The sequence below is a fragment of the Etheostoma cragini genome, chromosome 19, assembly GCF_013103735.1.
Source record: "Etheostoma cragini isolate CJK2018 chromosome 19, CSU_Ecrag_1.0, whole genome shotgun sequence".
NCBI classification, from domain to species: Eukaryota; Metazoa; Chordata; class Actinopteri; order Perciformes; family Percidae; genus Etheostoma; species Etheostoma cragini.
Window position 1 is genome coordinate 15,523,439 of NC_048425.1, and position 24,134 is coordinate 15,547,572.

The following is a 24,134-nucleotide window of genomic DNA, read 5'->3' on the forward strand; positions in this document are numbered from 1 at the left end:
AACAAAGAGTGAAAAATTTAAAGGGGTCTGAATACTTTCCGTACCCACTGTATATATATATATATATATATATAAAAAACTCTCAATTCAGAGCCATGATGGTGATCTAAAACATATTGTCCAACCACATACATCCTAAACTTAACTGGTCAAACAGCCGAGTCAATACCTAAAATATGCAACACACTCCCACATTCACACTTGCATGGCCAAAGACGGTGTGAAACTGGGCAGACTGCCGGCCTACAGCCCAGACGCCAGGGAGCTCCAGGCCTTAATATAATATCAGTACAACATTTAGAGTTGCCCTTTACTGCCTGCAATGTTACTAGGGATTAATGGGGAAAGGGCAGAATTGACAGAGCAAACTCTGCTTTGACTAAGACCAACCAAGATGATTATTAATGGCTCAGCTTTAATAATCAGCCTTTTTTAAGGCCGATCGTCCTCTGTGCAAAAAAAAAGACGGCAAGTGATTGATCGCGTGTTGTGGAGTTTTTGCTGCTTAAGCCAATTCAGAATCAGGTTGAGTGGAGAAAATGAGCACTAAGATTGCTGAGTGTTGAATAAAACATTTGAAAGGATCATTACCAAGAGTGCACAGCTGTAACAGAGGTCATCTCATGATTTGATTTTACTGCCTGTCAAAATCTGAAAATGCTGAAAAATGGTTTATTCTCGTTATCTGTGAGTCAGAATTATCCAAAGGGGTGACAAGATGATTGACAAGTTCGGAAAGAAGAGCACAAAGCATAGTTCTGCTCTTTTTTAAGTATTTTCTTAAATCTATTCATAAAGTAAAATCTTGTGAAAGGCCATCCATCCATCTTCATCTGCTTATCCGGTACTGGGGGCAACGGCTCCAGTAGGAGACCCCGAACTACCCTTTCCCGAGCCACATCCACCAGCTCCGACTCCGGGGATCCTGAGGCGTTCCCAGGCCAGGTTGGAGATATAATCTCTCCACCTAGTCCTGGTTCTTCCCCGAGGCCTCCTCCCAGCTGGACGTGCCTGGAACAGCTCCTTAGGGAGGCGCCCAGGAGGCATCCTTACCAGTTGCCCGAACCACCTCAACTGGCTCCTTTCAACAAGCAGTGAGGAGCAGCGGCTCTGCTCCAAGCTCCTCTCGAATAACTGAGCTTCTCACCATATCTCTAAGGGAGTCGCCAGCTCCCCCTCCTGAGGAAACCCATTTTGGCTGCTTGTACCCTGGATCTCGTTCTTTCGGTCATGACCATAGGTGAGGATAGGAAGGAAAATTGACAGGGAAACAACAGTTATCTCAAGACACTATACAGATAGACCACACTCCAGAATTTACAAGGACCCAACAGTTCTAGTAGTTTCCTCCAGAGCAAGCAACAGTGCGACAGTGGCGAGGAAAAACTTCCTTTTAGGCAGAAACCTTCATCTCCCTCTCATACAAGCAATCTTCAATACTGAGAAACTATTCACAGATATTTTTGGTAAAGAGGCGTGCCAACCAACACAGCCCCTCCACAACCAGAGCTATAACCATTTCTGGACATCTGGCATCAATCCCTGGGGCTTTGCCGCTGTGGAGTTGTTTGACTACCTCAGTGACTTCCACCAGGGTAATTGACGACAATCCCCCATCATCCTCCAGCTCTGCCTCTACCAGAGAGGACGTGTCAGCTGGATTTAGGAGTTCCTCAAAGTGCTCCTTCCACCGCTCTATTATCGCCTCAGTTGAGGTGAACAACATCCCATCCTTACTGTACACAGCTTGGATGATTGATGCTTTGCCTCTGTCATGGCAGAGGCTGCAGCCCTTCGGAGTCCTCCGGGATAACATATCCCGGAAAGACTCGGACAGCTTCCCTGACCACCGGTGTCCACCAGGGTGTTCATGGGTTACCGCCCCTTGAGGCACCTAAGACCCTTAGCCCACAGCTCCCCGCCGCAGCTTCAGCAATGGAAACTTTAAACATTGTCCACTGAGGTTCAATGTCCCCAGCCTCCACAGGGATGCCCGAAAAGCTCCGCCGGAGGTTTGAGTTGAAAGACCGTTGAACAAGGGCCTCTTCCAGACGTTCCCAATTTACCCGCACTACCCGTTTGGGCTTACCAGGTCGGTCCAGAATCTTCCCCCATCCCCTGATCCAACTCACCAGCAGATGGTGACCAGTTGACAGCTCCTCCCGAGTGTCCAAAACATACGGCCTCAGATCAGATGAAACGATTATAAAACCGATCATTGACCTTTGGCCTAAAATGTTCTGGTACCACGTACACTTATGAGCATCCCTATGTGCGAACATGGTGTTTCTTATGGACAATCCATGACTAGCACAGAAGTCCAACAACAGACAACCACTCTGGTTCATATCAGGGAGGGCGTTCCTCCATATCATGCCTCTCCAAGTATCTTGATCATCACCCACGTATGCGTTGAAGTCCCCCAGCAGAACTATGGAGTCCCCCACTGGAAACCCACTCAGGACTCCATTCAAGGTTTTCAAAAAGGCTAAATACTCCAAACTCTTGTTTGGTGCATATGCACCAGTCAGAGTTTTCGCCCCCATCACCCACAGCGGCGTTGAACCGGGGGCTTGTGAGTAACAATGTGCCAATCACCTTCAAAGTTATTCTAGTGGTTGGTCTTTAAAATGTCAGGAAATACAAAAAAGTGTAGTTGCTATTTTATAAAACCCGAGCTGACATATTCAAATCGCTTGCCTTTTGCCATTTTCCAACATAAAACACGTCTTCAATGAGTATTAAAATTAAATTTCTGTTGATTGACGACAGATCAACTAATTGTTGTGGCTCTAATATATATATGTATATATAGTGCAGATATATTTGTATATATGCACTAGGGGTGGAACGATTCATGTTCTATTGAACCAAAACGGTACGGGCGTCACGGTTTGGTACATGAATTTACACGGAGAATACACGGTATATAAATAAATACATCTTGCATGCAAATTAATTGATGTAATGCGGAACTACTGTTAGATACGTTCTTCAAGGACACCTAATCGGTATCTAATCTGTATCTCTATCTTCTAATCTTGAAGTCTCTTTTATATGGGCTTTGGTGGTCCCATAATACTGTATCTGAAGTATCTTTTATATATACCTTAGTGGTCCCCTAATACTGTATCTGAAGTCTCTTTACATAGGCTTTAGTGGTCCCCTAATACTGTATCTGAAGTCTCTTTTACATAGACCTTAGTGGTCCCCTAATACTGTATCTGAAGTCTCTTTTATATAGACCTTAGTGGTCCACTTATACTGTATCTGAAGTCTCTTTCCCAAAATTCTGTTTTGTTGCTGAACTACAGCCCCTAAAGCCAGTCCCATAACGAGCTTTCCTTAGTATGTGCCATTTCTGAGTCTGTAGCTATGGAGGAGGAGAGAGGGGGTGGGTGTTGACCAACTGCCACTTTTGAAAGCCATGATGTCTCCCTCATGGGTGGGCTTATGACCTCATAAGGGGGAATATTCAAACTCTGGCCATCTAAGCTTTCATTTTCTCAAAGGCAGAGCAGGATACCCAGGGCTTGGTTTACACCTATCACCATTTCTAGCCACTGGGGGACCAAAAGGCAGGCTGGGGGAACGCATATTAATGTTGAAAAATAATGTCATGCCATGGGAGCTTTAACTTAGCTAGATTTAGCAACTTTTCAGACCCCCTTAGCAAGTTTTTTTTAAAGCAACTAGCAACATATCTGGTTGGAAAGACGCCGTTATTGTCCAGGGAGCAGGCAAGGTATTTCTCTCTGTGGCCGCCAATACAGTCTTCTGTTCTGTGACTGAGGAGCCTCCCCTCCCCTCTCTGCTCTCTCCTCACCGCGAGGGCAGGTATAAGGGGAGGGGGAGCAGGGTGCGGGGCCGATGTAGGTACGAGAGACAGCGGGACGTGAAGGGAGAAAGATGGCGCTTAGCCGGCCCGGCCCTGGACAATTTATACTATATAATACTATATACGCTTTAGCAAGGCAGCAGCTTTCTGTGGTGAAACATGGCTGGGAGACCTGATAACGTTGCATTAATCAGGTAAATTAGTTTTGTGCTGTAGTGTTAGTTTTACAGCTGATTGTCTTATTTGGTTTGCAAGTTCCAGATGGACTCTGGAGATGATGTGGGGTACTTATTGTTTAGTGTTTACATCTTACACAATGCAGGCTTTTTGCAGCTAGCTCAATGGAGAGACTATGACAATAGGTACAGCCTGAGACAAACAAAAAATTATAATTTTGTTTTGCTTTTCCCTCCAATGCATCAAACTCATTCCGAACCACGATGTATGAACCGAGGTATCAACCAAACCATGAGTTCTGTGTGTTATTCCACCCCTAGTACTGTATGTATATATGTAGTGGAGAGTGCAGTTCGTCTTCCTAGGGAAATACTGCAGCTGTGGAGGAAAATAATGATGATGATGATTTTGGGAAAAACAACTTACTTCTGGGTCTTCTGGTGTGATGGGAGGCAAGCTGTTTCTGTTCAGTACATACATAATAGGTGCACAAAGAAGCAATACAAACAACATTTAAATAAGAAACTGTGTCCATTTTTTGACTTACTGTAAACTAACAACCAGATTTGACTCATTTAAGGTTCAGTGTTGCAGAGTGTAGAATACGTCGGATGTCCAGCTACACACTGACTTTCCTTCTCAGCACGACTACATAACTGCCTTAGCCTAGTCAGCAGTACGGCAGGCATGAATTAATAACTTGATTCAGAGCTACAGTAGCCTGATTCACCCATTTGCACATTTCACACGTTAACTATTCAGAACGCAAGTAAGACGTACATTATTTCAATGTCAGGGCACACGTATTGTGCTAAATGAGGCTTGTACATTTGTCAATATTGGTTTCAAATAATGAACTTGATACTTAATTGCTACAAAAATAACATACCTCCCCCCCCACACACCTCACTCAAAATTGTTTGGGCAAATCTACAGGCTGATAAGGCGCCAAGCTGTTTTGTTTTTTTTAACTTTTAGTTGAGTTAAACTGAGTTAAATGTGTGATCTGTTTCAGACTGGGTGCGCAGGAGCAACTGATAAATATATTCACCTCTACAGCCAGAAGCTATTTTACCAAAATTCTACTTCTTTATCACTTCAAATTAAAAGATGAATATATTAAAACAGAAATAATCATACTCGTTGAAGATGCATTAAAAATGCAGAGAAACTGAATCTCAAAGCCCTTTCGATGACTCTGAGGCCCTCCTGGATCTCTCAACATAGGCTGGTTCACCTGAATTTACCCTTTGTTCTTGCACAGTACATAACTGGTAGGAATACCTCAATACAAATGCATGCTCATGCATTAATCATAGATAGTGGTGCATTATTCATCCAGTCATCTCTTTACAGGGATACAGACTACTGTTATTTGCTCTCTCTCATATTTTTTGTACCTCTAATTTCAGCACTGACATCATGACAGAGAATTTTCAGTTTTAATCATAGTAGTCTTCATCTCTTTATGTCATTCATATTGTGTGTGCGTCTGTGTGGCAGCAGGGGGTGCAGAGGCGTTAAAAAGAGTGTGTGTGTGTGTGTGTGTGTGTGTGTGTGTGTGTGTGTGTGTGTGTGTGTGTGTGTGTGTGTGTTTGTGTGCGTGCGTGTGTGTGTGTGTGTCACTCTCTGTACTGTGCAGTGCAGCAAGTGACTGGCAGAGTGAGAAACAGAGTTCAAAGTGGCGTCGCTGTGTGTCACGAAGGCCCCGCTGACTGATGCCGAGAGGGGAACAGGGTGTTGATGACAGAGGGGTGGGGGGTTACATAAGAGGATGGAGTTGAGAGATTCAAGCTGCAGAGGCTGCCATTGTGCCACAAAGTGCATTTAATTATATTTTCAGGTAGTGTTGAGAAATGTGAGAAGTGATTTATCCGTGTTGGGTTACATCCATAGCTTTCTCAACTGCACTGCTTCTGTACATACTAATCTGTCCCTTTGTGGGACATACATGCAGCTGCCTGGCAACAGATATTACAATGTTATGAATTCAGAAATCCACAGAGTGCACAAGACTGGTTTAGTGAGTCTCACAGATAATGAGTACTCCTCTGGATTTAATCTGAACTTTTTGGGGGATTTGTGTGATTATTATTTTGACCTCGGGTGTTGTGTTGTGGTTTACCTCCTCGATTCCAGTCACTGGAGGGCCCACGGCCGTCATCTTCAGTCATTTCCAGAAGAACGTTGGCAACCTGCAGGACAACACCGTCAACAAAGTCCCGCGGGAGAGCGGCACAGTTCCGAACAGTTTCAACCCTGTCTCTGGGCTGGAACCCCTCTCCCCAGCTGCTGTCAGGGGGCTTGTCGGTGTCTCTGTCCCCATGGCAACAGTCCACACTATTTCCGATCTCTGACCTTTGAACTGGGGCCCCAGAGGAGGGCTGGCGGCTATGGATGTAATGAGCTCTTCGCTGCTCGGCCTCGTCCTCGTCAGATAGCTGGTAGTTTCTAGATTGTCCCACCAGACACACCTGCAGGAAAAAAGACGACTCCCATGGGTGCTGAGGCTTAAAGTTGTAAAACAGAAACTCAAAAGTAGAAATAGAAACTCTGTACATTCATATGTACTGATATTTGGGAAGGTTTTGCTTTATTATGGAAAAACTGATGTTTATTATGACTTTCTACATTAAAAGCTTAGTCAATACTTGCTTGTTCTTATTATGTGTCTATGTGTATAGAAGCCATTAATGGCTGCCAGCGGTAAAAGAAAGGTCCCTAAAGGCTTGATTTATATTCTCTCTATATTAAATGTGGCTCAGGTGGAGAAAAGGCAGGGATGCATTTTATGATTATATTGCGGAGAAGGCTAATTACCTTTTTCATAAGAAAAAAATATGTTCATGTTCTCTAGTCACATTGAAGAAAGATTGGAAAAATCGGAGACCAACGACTTCACAAGTATGAGGTACGTGTGCAATAGATAATGAAGAAACCAGCATACTGCAATCACGTTTAACCACCCATGGATTCACTCCGCACGTCTTTTTACACACTGCGCTGTGAAAAGTTACAAGTCTGTGAAAGTGTCGTATATACAATATATCAAACAATTAGACACCGCTTTATCTTGGTCATTTTCAAAAAGAAAGTCTGTCCATAAAATATTCCAGGTACAATGCATGGTGTACAACTGAAACCTTAATTATGTGGGGTTTAATACTCAACATCCAAATTCTTTTCTAAGGTTGTAAGAGGAAAGCGTTAAAGGGGCTCTCCATCAACTGTACAAGTGGAAGTGTACTTCATTGGTCATGCTGTTGTATTATGTCTTCTGTGGCTCAGCTTGGGAGAAGTTCTCCGGAGTAGGGGGGGTGATAAGGAGAGACCCAGCCCGCTGTTTGCCCCATTTTTTGTAACCAATGCAGCATGAAAGCACAGCGTAAGCAGCAAGCCAACTAGCGGTGGCTAGTTAGCTCGCTAGCTTTCTAGCTCCGTATTGCCCCCACGCCACTCTGGTAACTGAAAAAGGGCAAAACAAAGCTGTCACTCATCCGGTGATAGCAATGTGCTTTGTGTGGATGAAGCATCCACCAGGTCCCATGGCACTTAATGTGACTTTATGATTTTTTTTATTTATTATTTTGAGTTCCCCCAGCCTGCCTATGGCCCCCAGGTGGCTAGAAATGGTGATAAGTGTAAACCAAGCCCTGGGTATCCTGCTCTGCCTTTAAGAAAATGAAAGCTCAGATGGGCAGAGCTGGAATCTTCTCCTTATGATGTCATAAGCCTGAAGATTACCTCCCCTTTCTCTGCTTTGCCCGTGTTGGTACCCGATCCGTCCTGCGCATTGCAAGGTGTTTGCGCATGAGCAGATGACAATCATGATGTACGAGGATTTACGACTGCACGATCTGTTCCACAGTAGCGGTCTGCCGTTAGCCTCCAACGGGAAGCTGAAGATAGTTTAGCTAACAGCTATTTCGGCCAACTGCTAACTGACAGCTTGATTCTGTCTAAAATAACGTTACTCAAACTAAACACCGGGAAAAGCACGCTCCAGCTAAATTAAGACTTAACAGTAATAAAGACAATTATTGAGTGATTGTATTTTAAATGATTAACGTAGAACTGACGTAACAGCTGTTAAATATTTTAACGGTTATTTTCAATTTGAGGGTCTTTTACATGCTGTCTCAGCTAGTAGTTATGTAACAGCTGAATTAGCTGTTAGCTAAACCAACGTTAGCTGCAGACTGCTACTGTGGAACAGATTGTGCAGTGTCGTTTATCCTCGTACATCAGGATTATCATCTGCGCATGCACAGGACGGATATTACAGGCAGCACGGCTCGTGTACCGACAGCCCCCCCATGAGAAAGAGAGAGACATCATGTCTTGCAAACAAGCAAAGCAATGTGGATGGTCAAGGCCACACCCCCACCCTCCACCTCTCTTCCACAATAGGATTTAAAGCTACAGACACAGAAATGGCTCATCCTAAGGAAAGCTCATTGTGGGACTGTCACTAGTGGCTGTATTTCTGAACCAAGGCTGAATTTTGGGAAAGAGACTTCAGATACAGTATTATGGACCACTAAGGGCTATATAAAAGAGACATCAGATATAGTATTATACTACACTAAGGGCTATATATAAACTTTATAAAAGCATCTAGAAAGCAGCATGTCATAGGACCTTTAAAGCGGATGTAGGAATTTTATTTTAGGAGTTGTTGGGCAAAGAATCCATTATAATCATTCAGCATATTGTAATTCAGTCATATCTGAGAAACTAGAGTTCTGCACCTTCTCTTGGCTCTGTATTCAGGCTTCAGAAAATCTAGCCGTCACAGGAGACTTTGGACAGTGACAGGTAATTTCAGAGAGAGAGAGAGAGAGAGAGAGAGAGAGTTAGGAAGAGAGAGAGAGAGAGATGCAGGATGAACTCAAACTCTACTTTCAATTCTTCTTTTTTTTGTTTGTTTTTTAATACTACCCACTGCAACTTTAAGTTCTTAGATCTGACTAATTTAGCGGCTGACTCGCTGCTTTGTAATGTTAGTTCTCCACTGCTTAATTTTCCTTTACTGAAACACCACACCTCCGTGACTGGCTGCAAGTCGGTTTGTACAGAGGTTTATAGAAGTTGAAAATATGTAAGTTAAAAATGTTCTGACCATTCCTGCTACGTTGATTTGTATGGGAATTGGCCTTTCTATCAATTTTATTTTTATAGTAGGGACTCAAGGGGAGTATATGTTGGGATTTGCTGCTTCAATTTTGACAATTTTTTATATAAAATAAAGAGTTAAATAGTACTTTGTAACTTGTTTTGGAGTATAGATTGATAGAAACAATGTTTTAATGATGTCAATCACATAAAATGACAAATGTTTTAGTAATAAGACTTAAGTAATAATATAGGAAGTCTAGTCAGTTGTGACTCTGGACTATGTGCACCTACCCGTTTGGTGGAGGGTATTCTGAGGCAGTCTTCCTCCGTGTGGAAGCCACTGACTTGGCTGACCTCCGTTATAAAGTCAATGTATTCCTTGTACTGGGACTTCTTGCACTGACGTCTCTGGTATTTTGCATAGAAGTCGAAAAAACAGCAAGGGAGGACGAAGTAACGACAAGAGTAAGATGACCTGCGGTGTGAGCAAAAGACCCAGTGCCAAAGAAAAGGTTGATTAGAAATCTTCAGCAGGAAGTGTACCAAGTTATTTTTCAAGATTCTGAATCAGTTCAACAGACAGGAGACAATCCATTACTAGAGATTATCATCTGTAGTCACAAATAGATTTGTCAGACTGAGGCTCAACATCGCCATCAGGTGGTTACCTTAGAAAACACACACACACAAACACACACACACACACACACACACACACAAAAAAAACACACCCACTCACCCACCCACCCCCTGGCCCATGATGTTATTCCAAATTGGAGAGATCAGCTGGCACTTGAGCTGCTGAGTGAGATTGTGTCTGCTGATGACTTGCCTGGCAGCTATAACGGGGATCCAAGGTGTGAGCTCGTCCGAGTGGTTCCCAATCAGCCAGTCTGTAACCGGGAATAAGAAGTTCTCGCTGGGAGTAATTGCCTTTTCCTGAAATAGCAAAGACCCAAAAAAACACATGAGCTCCTTAGAACGGGGAAGATGCACGCCGGTGTAATTTTGATTCTGAATCACTTTATCAATAAAAGGAGAACTTTTCCTCTTCTCAAACTTGGAATATATCAATGAACACCTGAAATGTCTGAGAACTCATTTAGTCGTTGGGCTTTTTGATCATCAAAGTAACACAATCCAAGCAAATCCCGCTATAACAATTTATATAAAACATTTCATATTTGGCTCATTACAGCAGGCAGGGCCATCACCAACATCACAAATGATGAAGGTTAGGAGCACTGAGGCCTGTGAGGTTCAGAGAGAGCCTCCAAACCAAGGTTTAGGACTGACTACAGCACCCCTGGAGGCTCAGAAAGATTGGTCTGACACACCCTCTCCCAAAGAATCACTCAATAATAGATGATCTGAAATAGAAGCAGTCAGGAGCTTGTTGTCAAAAGAATGACTGAGTCCAGGAGGCAGACAGGAGGGACAGTGCAGTGTTGTTGGGCCAGGCTTGCCTGCAAATGTGTTCGTGTTAACATGGGTACGTCTGGATTCAGCGTAAGTCCCCTGTGCAGTAGTAATGTTTGTTGCTTTTTGCAGCTTGTAGAAATCGTTAAATCAAGAGTTTCTTAAAAGTCCCATGACATGGTGCTTTTTGGATGTTTTTATAGAGCGCTTAGTGGTCCCATAATGCTGTATCTGAAGTCTCTTTTATATAGACCTTAGTGGTCCCCTAATACTGTATCTGAAGTCTCTTACATTTAGGCTGTAGTGGTCCCCTAATACTGTATCTGAAGTCTCTTTTATATAGACCTTAGTGGTCCCCTAATACTGTATCTGAAGTCTCTTTCCCAAAATTCAGCCTTGGTGCAGAATTCCAGCCACTAGAGCCAGTCCCACAATGAGCTTTCCTTAGTATTTGCCATTTCTGAGTATACCTGGTCCATTATTCAATTCATTGTTTGGTCTGCAAGTTTAAAAAAGAAATAGTGAGGAAATGCTCCCAGTACCCAAGGTCTACAAAATGCTTGTTTTGTCCAAACAACAGCTCTAAACACAAATATATTGATCTTTACTATCATTTAAGACCACCAAAAGCAGAAAATCCTTCTACATTCCATATAAAATAGTTTGTGGATTACCAAAATTGGTGCAGATGGATTTTCTGTCGATGAATTTATTGATAAATAGACAAAATGCTTAAGGTGTAATCCGTCTATCATCAAGTACTAGCATAATATAAATAGCACAATAAGATTGGATTTATACACACGTTTCGCTGGCCAAGATATTTTGACGTAATAAAGGGTTTTTTTGCAACCGGATTTACGGTTTGTGCTTTAATCCAAAAGATTGTCTAATTTTCTAAAAATGTGTCTCATACAAACAAAACAATTAACAGTTGAAGCCCAAGCAGCTGCAGCGAGGGGGCGATGCCAGCTTTAAAGACACCTACCGCGTGTGATATGGATTCTGTGCCTCATGTGAAAAGATAATAACACTAATTAAAAACCTGATACAGATTCTGGCTTCTTTGTGCTCAGCTTGCTCACCTCTAGCACAGTCTGGGGGCCGTACATGTCCCAGATCTTCCTCTTCCGAACGTCAATGCCCTTTCCAGGATGCTGCAACACAAGACGGCACGACAGTCAGCGGCTAATCTCTTTCAGCCACATTGACATCAATGGCCGAGTGCAATGTCAATGACACCTGTCCTGGTTTGTGATTGGCCCATTACAATAACACAATATTGTAGATTTGATATCTGCAGAGATGTGAATCACCTAATCAGCCCCATGTTACTGATTAAGCTACCTGAGAAGATCTGGCTAATTCTTCGAGGGACCTGTGTTTTTACAAAAGGCAGCTTAAAATCTGTTTTTCCCTCCTAATTAGGATTTAGGTAGCGTGGCTCTGGGATGGCAGAGTCAGTCAGATGTTCCTTTGCTCTGCTCCAAACAAGAATTGCAACAATAGTTAAATTACTTCATTAATTCATTGTCTTAGGTTAACCCATGTTAATATGAACACATTTGCAGGCAAGCCTGGCCCCAAAAACACTGCACTGTCCCTCCTGTCTGCCACCTGGACTCAGTCGTTCATTTGACAAGCTCCTGACTGCTTCTATTTCAGATCATCTATTATTGAGTGATTCTTCGGGAGAGGGTGTCTCAGACCAATCTTTCTGAGCCTCCAGGGGTGCTGTGTTCAGTCCTAAACCTTGATTTGGAGGCTCTCTCTGAACCTCACAGGCCTCAGTGCTCCTAACCTTCATCATTTGTGATGTTGGTGATGGCCCTGCCTGCTGTAATGAGCCAAATATGAAATGTTTTATATAAATTGTTATAGCGGGATTTACTTGGATTGTGTTAGTTTGATCATCAAAAAGCCCAACGACTAAATGAGTTCTCAGACATTTCAGGTGTTCATTGATATATTCCAAGTTTGAGAAGAGGAAAAGTTCTCCTTTTATGGATAAAGTGATTCAGAATCAAAATTACACCGGCATGCATCTTCCCCGCTCTAAGGAGCCGGTGTTTTTACAAAAGGCAGACAGATGTTCCACCACTTGGGTCTAGACAAGAGCTGCAACAATTATTCAATTCATTCATTAGCTGAACCTAAGACAATGAATCGTCAACTATCTGAATAATCAATTAATTCTTTCAGTCATTTTTCAGGCAGCCAAACACGTATAGGTACTGATTCCTGCTTCTCAAGCGGAATGATTTGTCCTGATAGTGAATTAAATACTTTTCGATTCAGTTGAAGCATTTTGCTATTTAATTCTACATGTTGTAGTTGATTTGCATATTGTTTTGTCTTGTTTGATTAACCATTGCATCTGCTTTCAAAACGTACAGTACAATATTAGAATATTGCTTTGTTGTTTATAATGTGACATTAAGGTGGGACTTCTAACTTTCCTCAGTTCAGTTTTAGATTGTAAGTAACTGTTGCATCCAGTTCAGTACAAAGCAAGGCCCATATAACCATACACCCTTTCAGGTAAAAAAAACACCTATCTACATCACAGCTACAGTGAGGAAAATAATTATTTGAACACCCTGCTATTTTGCCAGTTCGCCCACTTAGAAATCATGGAGGGTTCTTAAATTGTCATTGTAGGTGCATGTCCACTGTGAGAGATATCTTTTCTTTCTTTTTTTTATCCAGAAATCCCAATGCATAAGTTTTTTAAATACTTATTTGTATGATACAGCTGCAAATAAGTATTTGATCACCTGAGAAAATCAATGTTAATATTTGGTACATTAGCCTTTGTTTGCAGTTACGGAGGTCAAACGTTTCCTGTAGTTTCTCACCAGGTTTGCACAAACTGCAGAAGGGATATTGGCCCACTCCTCCCCACAGATCTTCTCTAGATCAGTCAGGTTTCTGGGCTGTCGCTGAGAAACACAGAGTTTGAGCTCCCTCTAAAGATTCTCTATTGGGTTTAGGTCTGGGGACTGGCTAGGCCACGCCAGAACCTTGATATGCTTCTTACAGAGCCACTCCTTGGTTATCCTTGCTGTGTGCTTAGGGTCATTGTCATGTTGGAAGACCCAGCCTCAACCCATCTTCAATGCTCTAACTGAGGGAAGGAGGTTGTTCCCCAACATCTCGCAATACATGGTCCCGGTCATCCTCTCCTTAATACAGTGCAGTCGCCCTGTCCCATGTGCAGAAAAACACCCCCAAAGCATGATGCTACCACCCCCACGCTTCACAGTAAGGATGGTGTTCTTGGGATGGTACTCATCATTCTTCTTCCTCCAATCACTGTTAGTGGAATTATGACCAAAAAGTTCTATTTTAGTCTCATTTGACCACATGACTTTCTCCCATGACTCCTCTGGATCATCGAAATGGTCATTGGCAAACATAAGTCGGACCTTAACATGTGCCGGTTTAAGAAGGGGAACCTTCCGTGCCATGCATGATTTCAAACCACGACGTCTTAGTGTATTACAGTAACCTTGGAAACGGTGGTCCCAGCTCTTTTCAGGTCATTGACCAGCTCCTCCTGTGTAGTTCTCGGCTGATTTCTCACCTTTCTTGGGATCATTGAAACCCCACGAGGTGAGATCTTGCATGGAGCCCCAGTCCGAGGGAGATTGACAGTCATGTTTAGCTTCTTCCCTTTTCTAATGATTGCTCCAACAGTGGACCTTTTTTCACCAAGCTGCTTGGCAATTACCCCGTAGCCCTTTCCAGCCTTGTGGAGGTGTCCAAATTTGTCTCTAGTGTCTTTGGACAGCTCTTTGGTCTTGGCCATGTTAGTAGTTGGATTCTTACTGATTGTATGGGGTGGACAGGTGTCTTTATGCAGCTTACGACTTCAAACAGGTCCATCTAATTTAGGATAATAAATGGAGTGGAGGTGGACATTTTGAAGGCAGACTAACAGTTCTTTAAGGGTCAGGATTCTAGCTGATAGACAGGTGTTCAAATACTTATTTGCAGCTGTATCATACAAATAAATAGTTAAAAAATCGTACATTGTGATTTCCGGATATTTTATTTTAGATTATGTCTCTCACAGTGGAAATGCACCTACGGTGACAATTTCAGACCCCTCCATGATTTCTTAGTGGGAGAACTTGCAAAATTGCAGGCTGTTCAAATACTTATTTTCCTCATTGTATGTAGATCAATCTATAAGCTAATGTGGCCTTTCAATTAGCTTTTAACCAGGAAGGAACCCTCTGTACATATCAATAACCGCCAACATTCTGCCAGCCCCCGACTTACCCCTTCATTGGATAGTATGTGAACCAGGAGGCCATTTCCACAGCCCAGGTCCACAAAGGACTGTCTGGCATTCAGATTTTTCTCTGCTCGCTCCTCAGCCCACAGCACCTGCAGCACAGTGACAGAGTCTCAACACTACTGTACGCTCATGAGAGCTTTCAATTGCCTGCAGCTAACACCTTTCCACCTGCCTCTGGCGTGACATATGATTTCCTTTACTGGGTCAAATCAATTTTTCACACTCAAATGGATTGACAGAGCTTTGGTTGCGTGACCTGACAACATGTGAAGGGTAAAACACCTACACATACAGTGGCTTGAGAAAGTTTACACACCCATGTTACAGTTAATTAATAAGAAGAATTATTATTTCAGTTAGCCTAATAGCTGGTTTAATTTGCATTGAGAGAAGGTCTTATGGAAACTTCCCCATGGCCTTTGGAATTTTAATTCCAAAGGCCAAGGTAACTTGGTCAGGATGCATAGTATCCTGATCCATGAAATAACTGGCTTTTAAAAATAAATATGTGCCTGCCTCTACAAGAATTTAACACAGGGGTGTGTATACTTATGCCCCCTGTATTTTAAGGAAGAACATTATTTATTTACAATACATTATTTATTCACAAAGAAAATTGGTGTCCTTAAAAGGTTGGATTTTCTTTTCTTTTTTTTAATTAAAGGCATTAAGATCAATTTCCAAAAGTTGTGTTTTATTCCTCTTTTTAATCAACTTTAGCATGGGTGTGTACATTTGTTCAAGCCACTGTACATGTACAGTACGGACAAGTGTGAAAAGACAAAAGAAGGCAAAATACCTATTCTTCAATTCACATTTCAATCTTCAACACCCAATAAAAGTATCAATGATTAACCAATCATTTATTTTTTTATATCAAAACATAAAAAATCTAATCTGAACTCACAAGCAGATATGTAGCAATGGCAACGTCCTCATAGACAAATTTCTCCGGATCTGTAACCTCAGGCCAAACCTAGAGAGCATGGGGAAAATGTCAGTACTTACTTAGTAATAAAGATGACATTAACAGCTTTAGAACCGTTTACATATAGAAAACCACCGCCTTACACGGAGTGGACGTTACCTTGACCATGACTTTGTACTTCTCTTTCAGCTGCTGGTACATGACGCTGTACTTCTCCACCGGCAGCAGAGACAAGGTGCTCCTGAACTCGCTGCTCTTGCACTCGGTGGCCCAGCGCACCAGTTTAGGCAGCAGATCAGTGGACAGCCAGCTCAGATTTGGGTACGCCACGCCATCAGAAAACCATGCATCTGAATCCAGAACATGCAGCTCCAAGCCCCTGCAGATGAAAGCAGAGTCAGCTAGATTAGCTTGCTTTGTTTCAACTAGTCTAGGCTACCAAACGCACAGTACTGACAAGATAAGGGCCTTAATGTGGGTCCTGCTTAACTGCCTAATCTTTAGGGCCTAGGAGTGCATCTGTCAAAACCAATTGTTAACATCTACAGTAGTTTAGTTATGGGATTGAATGTTGCAATGAATGAATGTGCCATTAAATGTTAAATTACCACACAGCAAATATGGAGTCAGTAGTGTTCTAGCACAGAAAAACTGCAGATATTGAGAGTGGTTGAATGAGGAGAACTAATAAACACCCAGCAGCTAACATCCCTAGCAGTTAAATCCGGCCATGATGTACCCACCGTTTGTTAACAATCCTTCCCTTTTTGCCCCTCTGTCCTGCTATAAATCCATTAGATTTAGAAAGCAGGACACAATTTTAAATCTAAAAAAACATGTCAAAGGACAAATAGGCTCCCGATGAAGAAGAGAGACAAGAGGTGTAGCTGAGAGCCATCACTGCCACTTAAGTCAACCTTCACCTTCTCATCGTCCTAACTTAATATTGTAATAAAATGTTACACTGTTGTGTAATGATAGAGTCCTCTTGTTCTTCAATAACTACACTTAGAAAGCACCACTACCACAACATATATAACCAACACATTCAGACTGTGTATCACTACTACTACTACTACTACTACTACTACTACTACTACTACTACTACTACTACTGCTTATACATACAGCACAGTACCTCTATCATATTTTGGGCCGCGTTTAAGATTGTATACAGTATAAACATTACTCAATCTTATTTTAATGTAATAGAAGAATAACTTTTCTGCATGTTGACTATATGGGATATCTGCCCAGTGTGTTTTCTAAAGTGCACGACTAGATTTTCTCCATTAGAAATATTTTATTGTAATTCCTGTGAAATGTAGCGTAAAGTAATTTGATACCAACACTAACACTGATTGACTAATTAAACATTGTATTTATGTGAGGAGAAACAGAAAGTGTATAAAAGTTCATGTATTCAGTAGCAGCATGGCAGTACAACGATACAACATTTACTGTGTTTGGACTAGATATCATCTTGGATTTTGGTAAAAAAACTGAGGGAATTAACAATGAATCCTGATTCCATGTTCATGTTTTTACTTCCTCTTCAATAGTTCTTAATGTCAGACACTTTCACCATTCTGTGTAACTGTTCCACTGTGAAAGGCGACAACGATGGAAATAAGTCAAAGACTTCTCGTCTATCGTCATCATAGGTGCAGGTGAGGCTGGGGAACATCACATCCAGCACACGGACTTTTACACTGGCGCCCCCCAGGGGTGTGTGCTCTCCCCACTGCTCTTCTCCCTCTACACACCAATGACTGCACCTCAGGAGACCCATCTGTTAAACTCCTGAAGTTTGCTGATGACACAACCGCCATCGGCCTCATCCGGGACAGTGATGATTCGGCCAACAAACGGGAGGTGGATCAGCTGGCTCTCTGGTGCAGTCAGAACAACCTTGAGCTTAACACGCTCAAGACTGTGGAGATGATCGTGGACTTCAGGAAGAGACCCCCCACTCTTCCCCCCATCACCATACTCAACAGCCCTGTGTGTGCTGTGGAATCCTTCAGGTTTCTGGGATCCACTATATCCCAGGACCTGAAGTGGGAGCCCAACTCAGACACCATCATCAAAAAGGCCCAGCAGAGGATGTACTTCCTGCGCCAGCTCAGAAAGCTCAACCGGCCTAAGGAGCTGCTGATCCACTTCTACTCAGCCATCATCCAGTCTGTCCTCTGCACGTCCATCACTGTCTGGTTTGGATCTGCCACCAAAAAGGACCGGAGCAGACTACAACGGACAGTTAGGACCGCAGAATGTAAATGTAAATGTAAATGTGCTGTATTTATATAGCGCTTTTCCAGTCTTAACGACTGCTCATAGCGCTTTTACATCTACAGGAAACATTCACCATTCACACACATTCATACACTGTGGCCGGGGCTGCCGTACAAGGTGCCACCTGCTCATCAGATAAACATTCACACACATTCACACTCCGATGCACAGCATCGGGGGCAACTTGGGGTTCAGTGTCTTGCCCAAGGACACTTCGACATGGGACTGCAGGGCAAGGGATTGCACCCCCAACCTTCCAATTGGCAGGCAACCGCTCTAGCACTGAGCCACAGCCGCCCCTGTATGTGTCCTCAAACCTGGCGAATAAAGCTGATTCAGATTCTTCTGATTCTGAACGTTGTCTGAAAAGTTGAGTTTTGGTGTATTTTACAACATTAAACCACACCAAGAAAAATAATGTGTGAACATTTTCTGAATAAATGTTTCCGAAAACATCCCAAAGCTTCTCATTAAAAATAAGGCATTCAGAAAAACATATTGAGCCATATTATGATGTCTGTATCGCTGAGAGGTTGCATGCAGTCATTTTATTATGATATTATTATTTATTATGATGGATTGCGCCCAGTGAGCCACTCACCATTCATCACAGTCCTGATGGTGGAGCTGCAACTGATATAGGTTGCCCCTCTTCAGAGACACCTTTCCGTCTGAATCCTCTTCAAACGGAAGGAAGGTCACTTGTTGTCTGTCAAAGTCTTAAATGGACAAAGACGTTTATTTAAAAAAAAAAAAAGTTATTATAGGAGAACAGTTTTGGTGGAGAGCCTTTTATTCAGGTCCACTCTTACCTTTGAGTATAATCTCTTTGTGAAGTAGTGTTCCATACCGGGTTACTTTAGGAATAAATGTCCTGACACTAAAGGACCAGTGCTTCTCTTGCTCGTGTGTCTGTCCCGGTGAAGCCCTGCTGCTGCTGCTGCTGATGGAGGACAACACGTCCTGGGGACCATCCAGCAGGAAGAGCAGAGCCTCTCTGTCCACAGCTCTGCTCTCCGTCTCCGTGACTCCGCAGAGCCGCTTGTTGACAACGTGAGGTTTCTTTATCCACACATCCACAGCTGACCAGAAGCCTTCGGGGAGAGTCTTACCTGCTCCGGGGAACTTGATATCAAACAGTTTGGGCATAGCTGAGCAGCAGACACGACTACAAGCCGCATGTGTTTCGGTGTTTACAAACGAAGAGTGGACTTCCGGTTTTTTTTATTTTTGTAGAGAAAGAAAAATAGTTCTTTAAGATAAAACTTGCTTGTAAAATTAGTTCGCACTTTTGCCTACATCCCACCCTAACGTTAAAAACAAGCAAATGCTGGGCTCTTTTATCAACATTATCCTATTAAAAAGCTTTACAAGGATGTTGTCGCTATATGATGACGTTTTTACAGGCGACAGATATCAATTCTTCCAGTCATACAGTAGAGGGCGCTGTTGTAGGTTTCCTCAGATGCCAACATGGGCCATTGATCCTTTATGAGGAAAAGGGACGATTAGTTTTTAATAACTACTTTCTACTTTTCTTTTTCTTCTAACCAATACGCAAACAAGTTTCCAATAACATTAGATGGATATTTTATTCATGACTATCATTAGTTTTTTGTTTTATTATTATTTCAATTAGCATCATCACTAGCTAATGACACCTGCTATTCCTTTAATCAGGTTGATAACTTTAAGTGTCAATAATTAGGCAATATGTAAACTCAGGTGGAAGAACACCCCTATACATTGAATACATTCATTCACAATGTTTTAACATCATGCATGATTGTATGGTATAGCTTATGTATTAGGATGTATTATGCTGTGTATAGTTTTCGGTCCGTGTACATTTTGATAATTTGTTTTTAAGTTTGAACCACACAACAAAATAACTAGAAAACCACCTTTTTTTGTTTGTTGTAACCTATAATACAGTTGGTAATATAGGTTAACCTATAATACAGTTGGTAATATAGGTTAACCTATTATACAGTTGGTAACAATACAGTTGGTAATATAGTTTGGTGGTATAGGTTAACCTCTAATACAGTTAAAAAATAAAACAAATATAACAAACATAATAAAATAAATATAACCTATATTACCAACTGCATTAGAGGTTACCCTATATTACCAACTGCATTAGAGGTTACCCTATATTACCAACTGTATTATAGGTTACCCTATATTACCAACTGTATTATAGGTTAACCTATATTACCAACTGTATTATAGGTTACCCTATATTACCAACTGTATTACAGGTTAACCTATATTACCAACTGTATAATAGGTTAACCTATATTACCAACTGTATTAGAGGTTACCCTGTATTACCAAATGAATTAGAAGTTACCCTATATTACCGACTGTATTACAGGTTACCCTATATTACCAACTGTATTATAGGTTAACCTATATTACCAACTGTATAATAGGTTAACCTATATTACCAACTGTATTAGAGGTTACCCTATATTACCGACTGTATTACAGGTTACCCTATATTACCAACTGTATTATAGGTTAACCTATATTACCAACTGTATTACAGGTTACCCTATATTACCAACTGTATAATAGGTCACCCTATATTACCAACTGTATTACAGGTTACCCTATATTACCAACTGTATTATAGGTTACCCTATATTACCAACTGTATTATAGGTTACCCTATATTACCAACTGTATTAGAGGTTACCCTATATTACCAACTGTATTAGAGGTTACCCTATATTACCAACTGTATTATAGGTTAACCTATATTACTAACTGTATTAGAGGTTACCCTATATTACCAACTGTATTAGAGGTTAACCTATATTACCAACTGTATTACAGGTTACCCTATATTACCAACTGTATTATAGGTTAACCTATATTACCAACTGTATTAGAGGTTACCCTATATTACCAACTGTATTAGAGGTTAACCTATATTACCAACTGTATTATAGGTTACCCTATATTACCAACTGTATTATAGGTTAACCTATATTACCAACTGTATTATAGGTTACCCTATATTACCAACTGTATAATAGGTTAACCTATATTACCAACGGTATTAGAGGTTACCCTATATTACCAACTGTATTAGAGGTTAACCTATGTTACCAACTGTATAATAGGTTGACCTATATTACCAACTGTATTATAGGTTACCCTATATTACCAACTGTATTATAGGTTACCCTATATTACCAACTGTATTAGAGGTTACCCTATATTACCAACTGTATAATAGGTTGACCTATATTACCAACTGTATTAGAGGTTACCCTATATTACCAACTGTATAATAGGTTGACCTATATTACCAACTGTATTATAGGTTAACCTATATTACCAACTGTATTAGAGGTTACCCTATATTACCAACTGTATTATAGGTTAACCTATATTACCAACTGTATTAGAGGTTACCCTATATTACCAACTGTATTAGAGGTTAACCTATATTACCAACTGTATTAGAGGTTAACCTATATTACCAACTGTATTACAGGTTACCCTATATTACCAACTGTATAATAGGTTGACCTATATTACCAACTGTATTATAGGTTAACCTATATTACCAACTGTATTAGAGGTTACCCTATATTACCAACTGTATTATAGGTTAACCTATATTACCAACTGTATTAGAGGTTACCCTATATTACCAACTGTATTAGAGGTTAACCTATATTACCAACTGTATTATAGGTTACCCTATATTACCAACTGTATTATAGGTTAACCTATATTACCAACTGTATTATAGGTTACCCTATATTACCAACGGTATTAGAGGTCACCCTATATTACCAACTGTATTAGAGGTTACCCTATATTACCAACTGTATAATAGGTTGACCTATATTACCAACTGTATTACTTTTACAGTTAAACTTTTTATGGTGTATAACACTAACTTATTAAGTTTTACAGTTAATTTTGGAATTTATGGTCAATAAACCTCCTTTATAGGATTTTATACCTAATGTTTGAGTTAGAAAAGCAGAAATTAGGAATTATTTGGACTAAAATTAAAGGACTGTATGTTGATGGATAATCACAGACTGGAATATGCCAACTTTTATTCAGTACTATTTCAAAAACACTTCATTTCTTTTGTGCTATAATATTTTTTTTAAGTGCTATAAAATTGAAGAAGACGCCCCAAAAATAATGAAAGTAGAGATTTGTACTTGCTAAAGAGCTTTGTGTGGAATCAATCATGTTATTTTGGGTAGTTTAACAGAACATCGATATAGGTAAACAGGTCAATTTGACCTGAGGACAACACGAGGGTTAAGGAAAAAAACAAAATTGGACCGTTTTTGGAATTTGGTTTAGTTGTTTTTTGTTTTTGGATTCTTTTTTGGGGTTTTAAACAACAAACGATGGTTGGTTTTTAAGACCTGCGCCATCTTATCACAATGCACATATTCTAGGTGTGTATATTTATATATTTGATGTCTTTTGAAAGTTTTATGGGTTTGAACAGTCTTTGTCCGCGCTACACGTGCCAGACCGAATAGGCAGATCAGTGAAGTTTACGCCTTTCCTAAAAATCAACAACAGCTTTTATGTTAATATTTAAGACACTAGGTCTTGTCATATTCTCTCCTTTCAAATTCGATGACAACTTAATCTAGACCTTTCTGGCAAATAATGCAATCAGATGAATCAACTTGTCTAATAATTGTTCACTTTTTGTTCACGTCATACGTTGTCATTTCTTTTGTCAACTGTTTCTGGATTTCTGACTGGATTTTCTGACTGTGGATAGTCATAGGAACAATCCATTCCTTTTGACAGTGTTCATACTTCATCTCTCTCATACATACGTACATGAGCAAGAAAACCTTTAACACTATTTAGTCTCTCTGGTCAATTTAAACAACTACTGCATTTTCCCAGCAGTGATTCATGGCCCATGTCCCTTCACCCCCAGTCTGTCTCTCAGAAACATGAAACAGGACATGAGAGCTTCCCACACTGCAAGCTGCCACTGAGGAACTCAGGCTCAGAGATTTAAGACAGGAGGACAAGGGTAAACATCCGCCTCACACACTCCTCATTAGCCCTGTGGACTCAACTGCTCGTCTAATCCTGGAAAGGACAGGTTGTTGTCTAACTACAGTCGGGTGGGATGCTTTAGTAATTCATCACCTCCATCCATCACCGTCATTATTTGTGTTTATTATTTGTAGTGTTTGTGAGACTCTGACTGTAGCATTATTAAAACCACTTCCTATAAACGTAAAAACCCAGATTTAGTCATGCAATAGGCCACTCTTAATCATATAACAAACTGTCATCTGTCTCTTTAGTGTCAAATGCATTAAACAAGTGTACAGTGCTGCTCATGAGTGTAGGAACCCCTGCTTAAGTTGACTAAAAAGAGGAATAAAAAAAACATCTTTTGGAAATTGATCTTATTGCCTTAATTAAAACAATAAGGAAAAATCCAACCTTTAAAGACACTAATTTGCTTTGTGAATGAATAATGTATTGCAAATAAATAAATTAAAAGTTGTGTTTGGCTTTGGCGTACATAAAAAGCAAGACCAATAACAACCGAGGCCAATAGTTAATAGAAAGACCAGAGCAAATAATTCAGCAGCGGCCAGAATGTATGTGGAGGCAAATGATGAAAGACATATTGCCAAATTAAACTGTTTTGACAATATGTCTAGCCAAGCTAACAGATACAGTGGCTTGCATAAGTTTACACACCTATGCTAAAGTTGATTAAAAAGAGTACATCTTTTGGAAATTGATCTTAATGCCTTATTAGAAAAAAATAGGAAAATCCAACCTTTAAGGTCACCAATTTTCTTTGTGAGTGAATAATGTATTGTAAATAAATAAATGTTCTTCCTTAAAATACAGGGCGCGTAAGTATACACACCCCTATGTTAAATTCCTATAGAAGCAGGCAGATCTTTATTATCAAAGGCCAGTTTTCTCATGCATCAGGATACTAAGCATCCCGACAAAGTTCGTATACGTTCCTATACTCCTCAGCAGCACTGTATGGCTCCTATTCGTGATGT

General features: G+C 40.8%; 1 protein-coding gene across 2 annotated transcripts in view; it reads right to left on the reverse strand.

Moving 5' to 3' along the window:
• trmt44 (tRNA methyltransferase 44 homolog) overlaps positions 1–19,450 on the reverse strand; it is a 24,482-nt gene extending 5,032 nt beyond the window's left edge. The window contains exons 1-9 of one of the 2 annotated variants that reach the window (XM_034856589.1): positions 18,894–19,450; positions 18,683–18,800; positions 15,946–16,165; positions 15,766–15,834; positions 14,840–14,947; positions 11,638–11,709; positions 9,966–10,072; positions 9,425–9,608; positions 6,141–6,489 (exon numbers count right to left, since the gene is read on the reverse strand). In XM_034856589.1, coding sequence (XP_034712480.1) covers positions 6,141–6,489; positions 9,425–9,608; positions 9,966–10,072; positions 11,638–11,709; positions 14,840–14,947; positions 15,766–15,834; positions 15,946–16,165; positions 18,683–18,800; positions 18,894–19,230 — 1,564 coding nt within the window. In that variant the 5' untranslated portion in view covers positions 19,231–19,450. The remainder of the gene's footprint in view (positions 1–6,140; positions 6,490–9,424; positions 9,609–9,965; positions 10,073–11,637; positions 11,710–14,839; positions 14,948–15,765; positions 15,835–15,945; positions 16,166–18,682; positions 18,801–18,893) is intronic. The other variant, XM_034856588.1, reaches the window with a different exon arrangement.
• Positions 19,451–24,134: the final 4,684 nt, after the last annotated feature.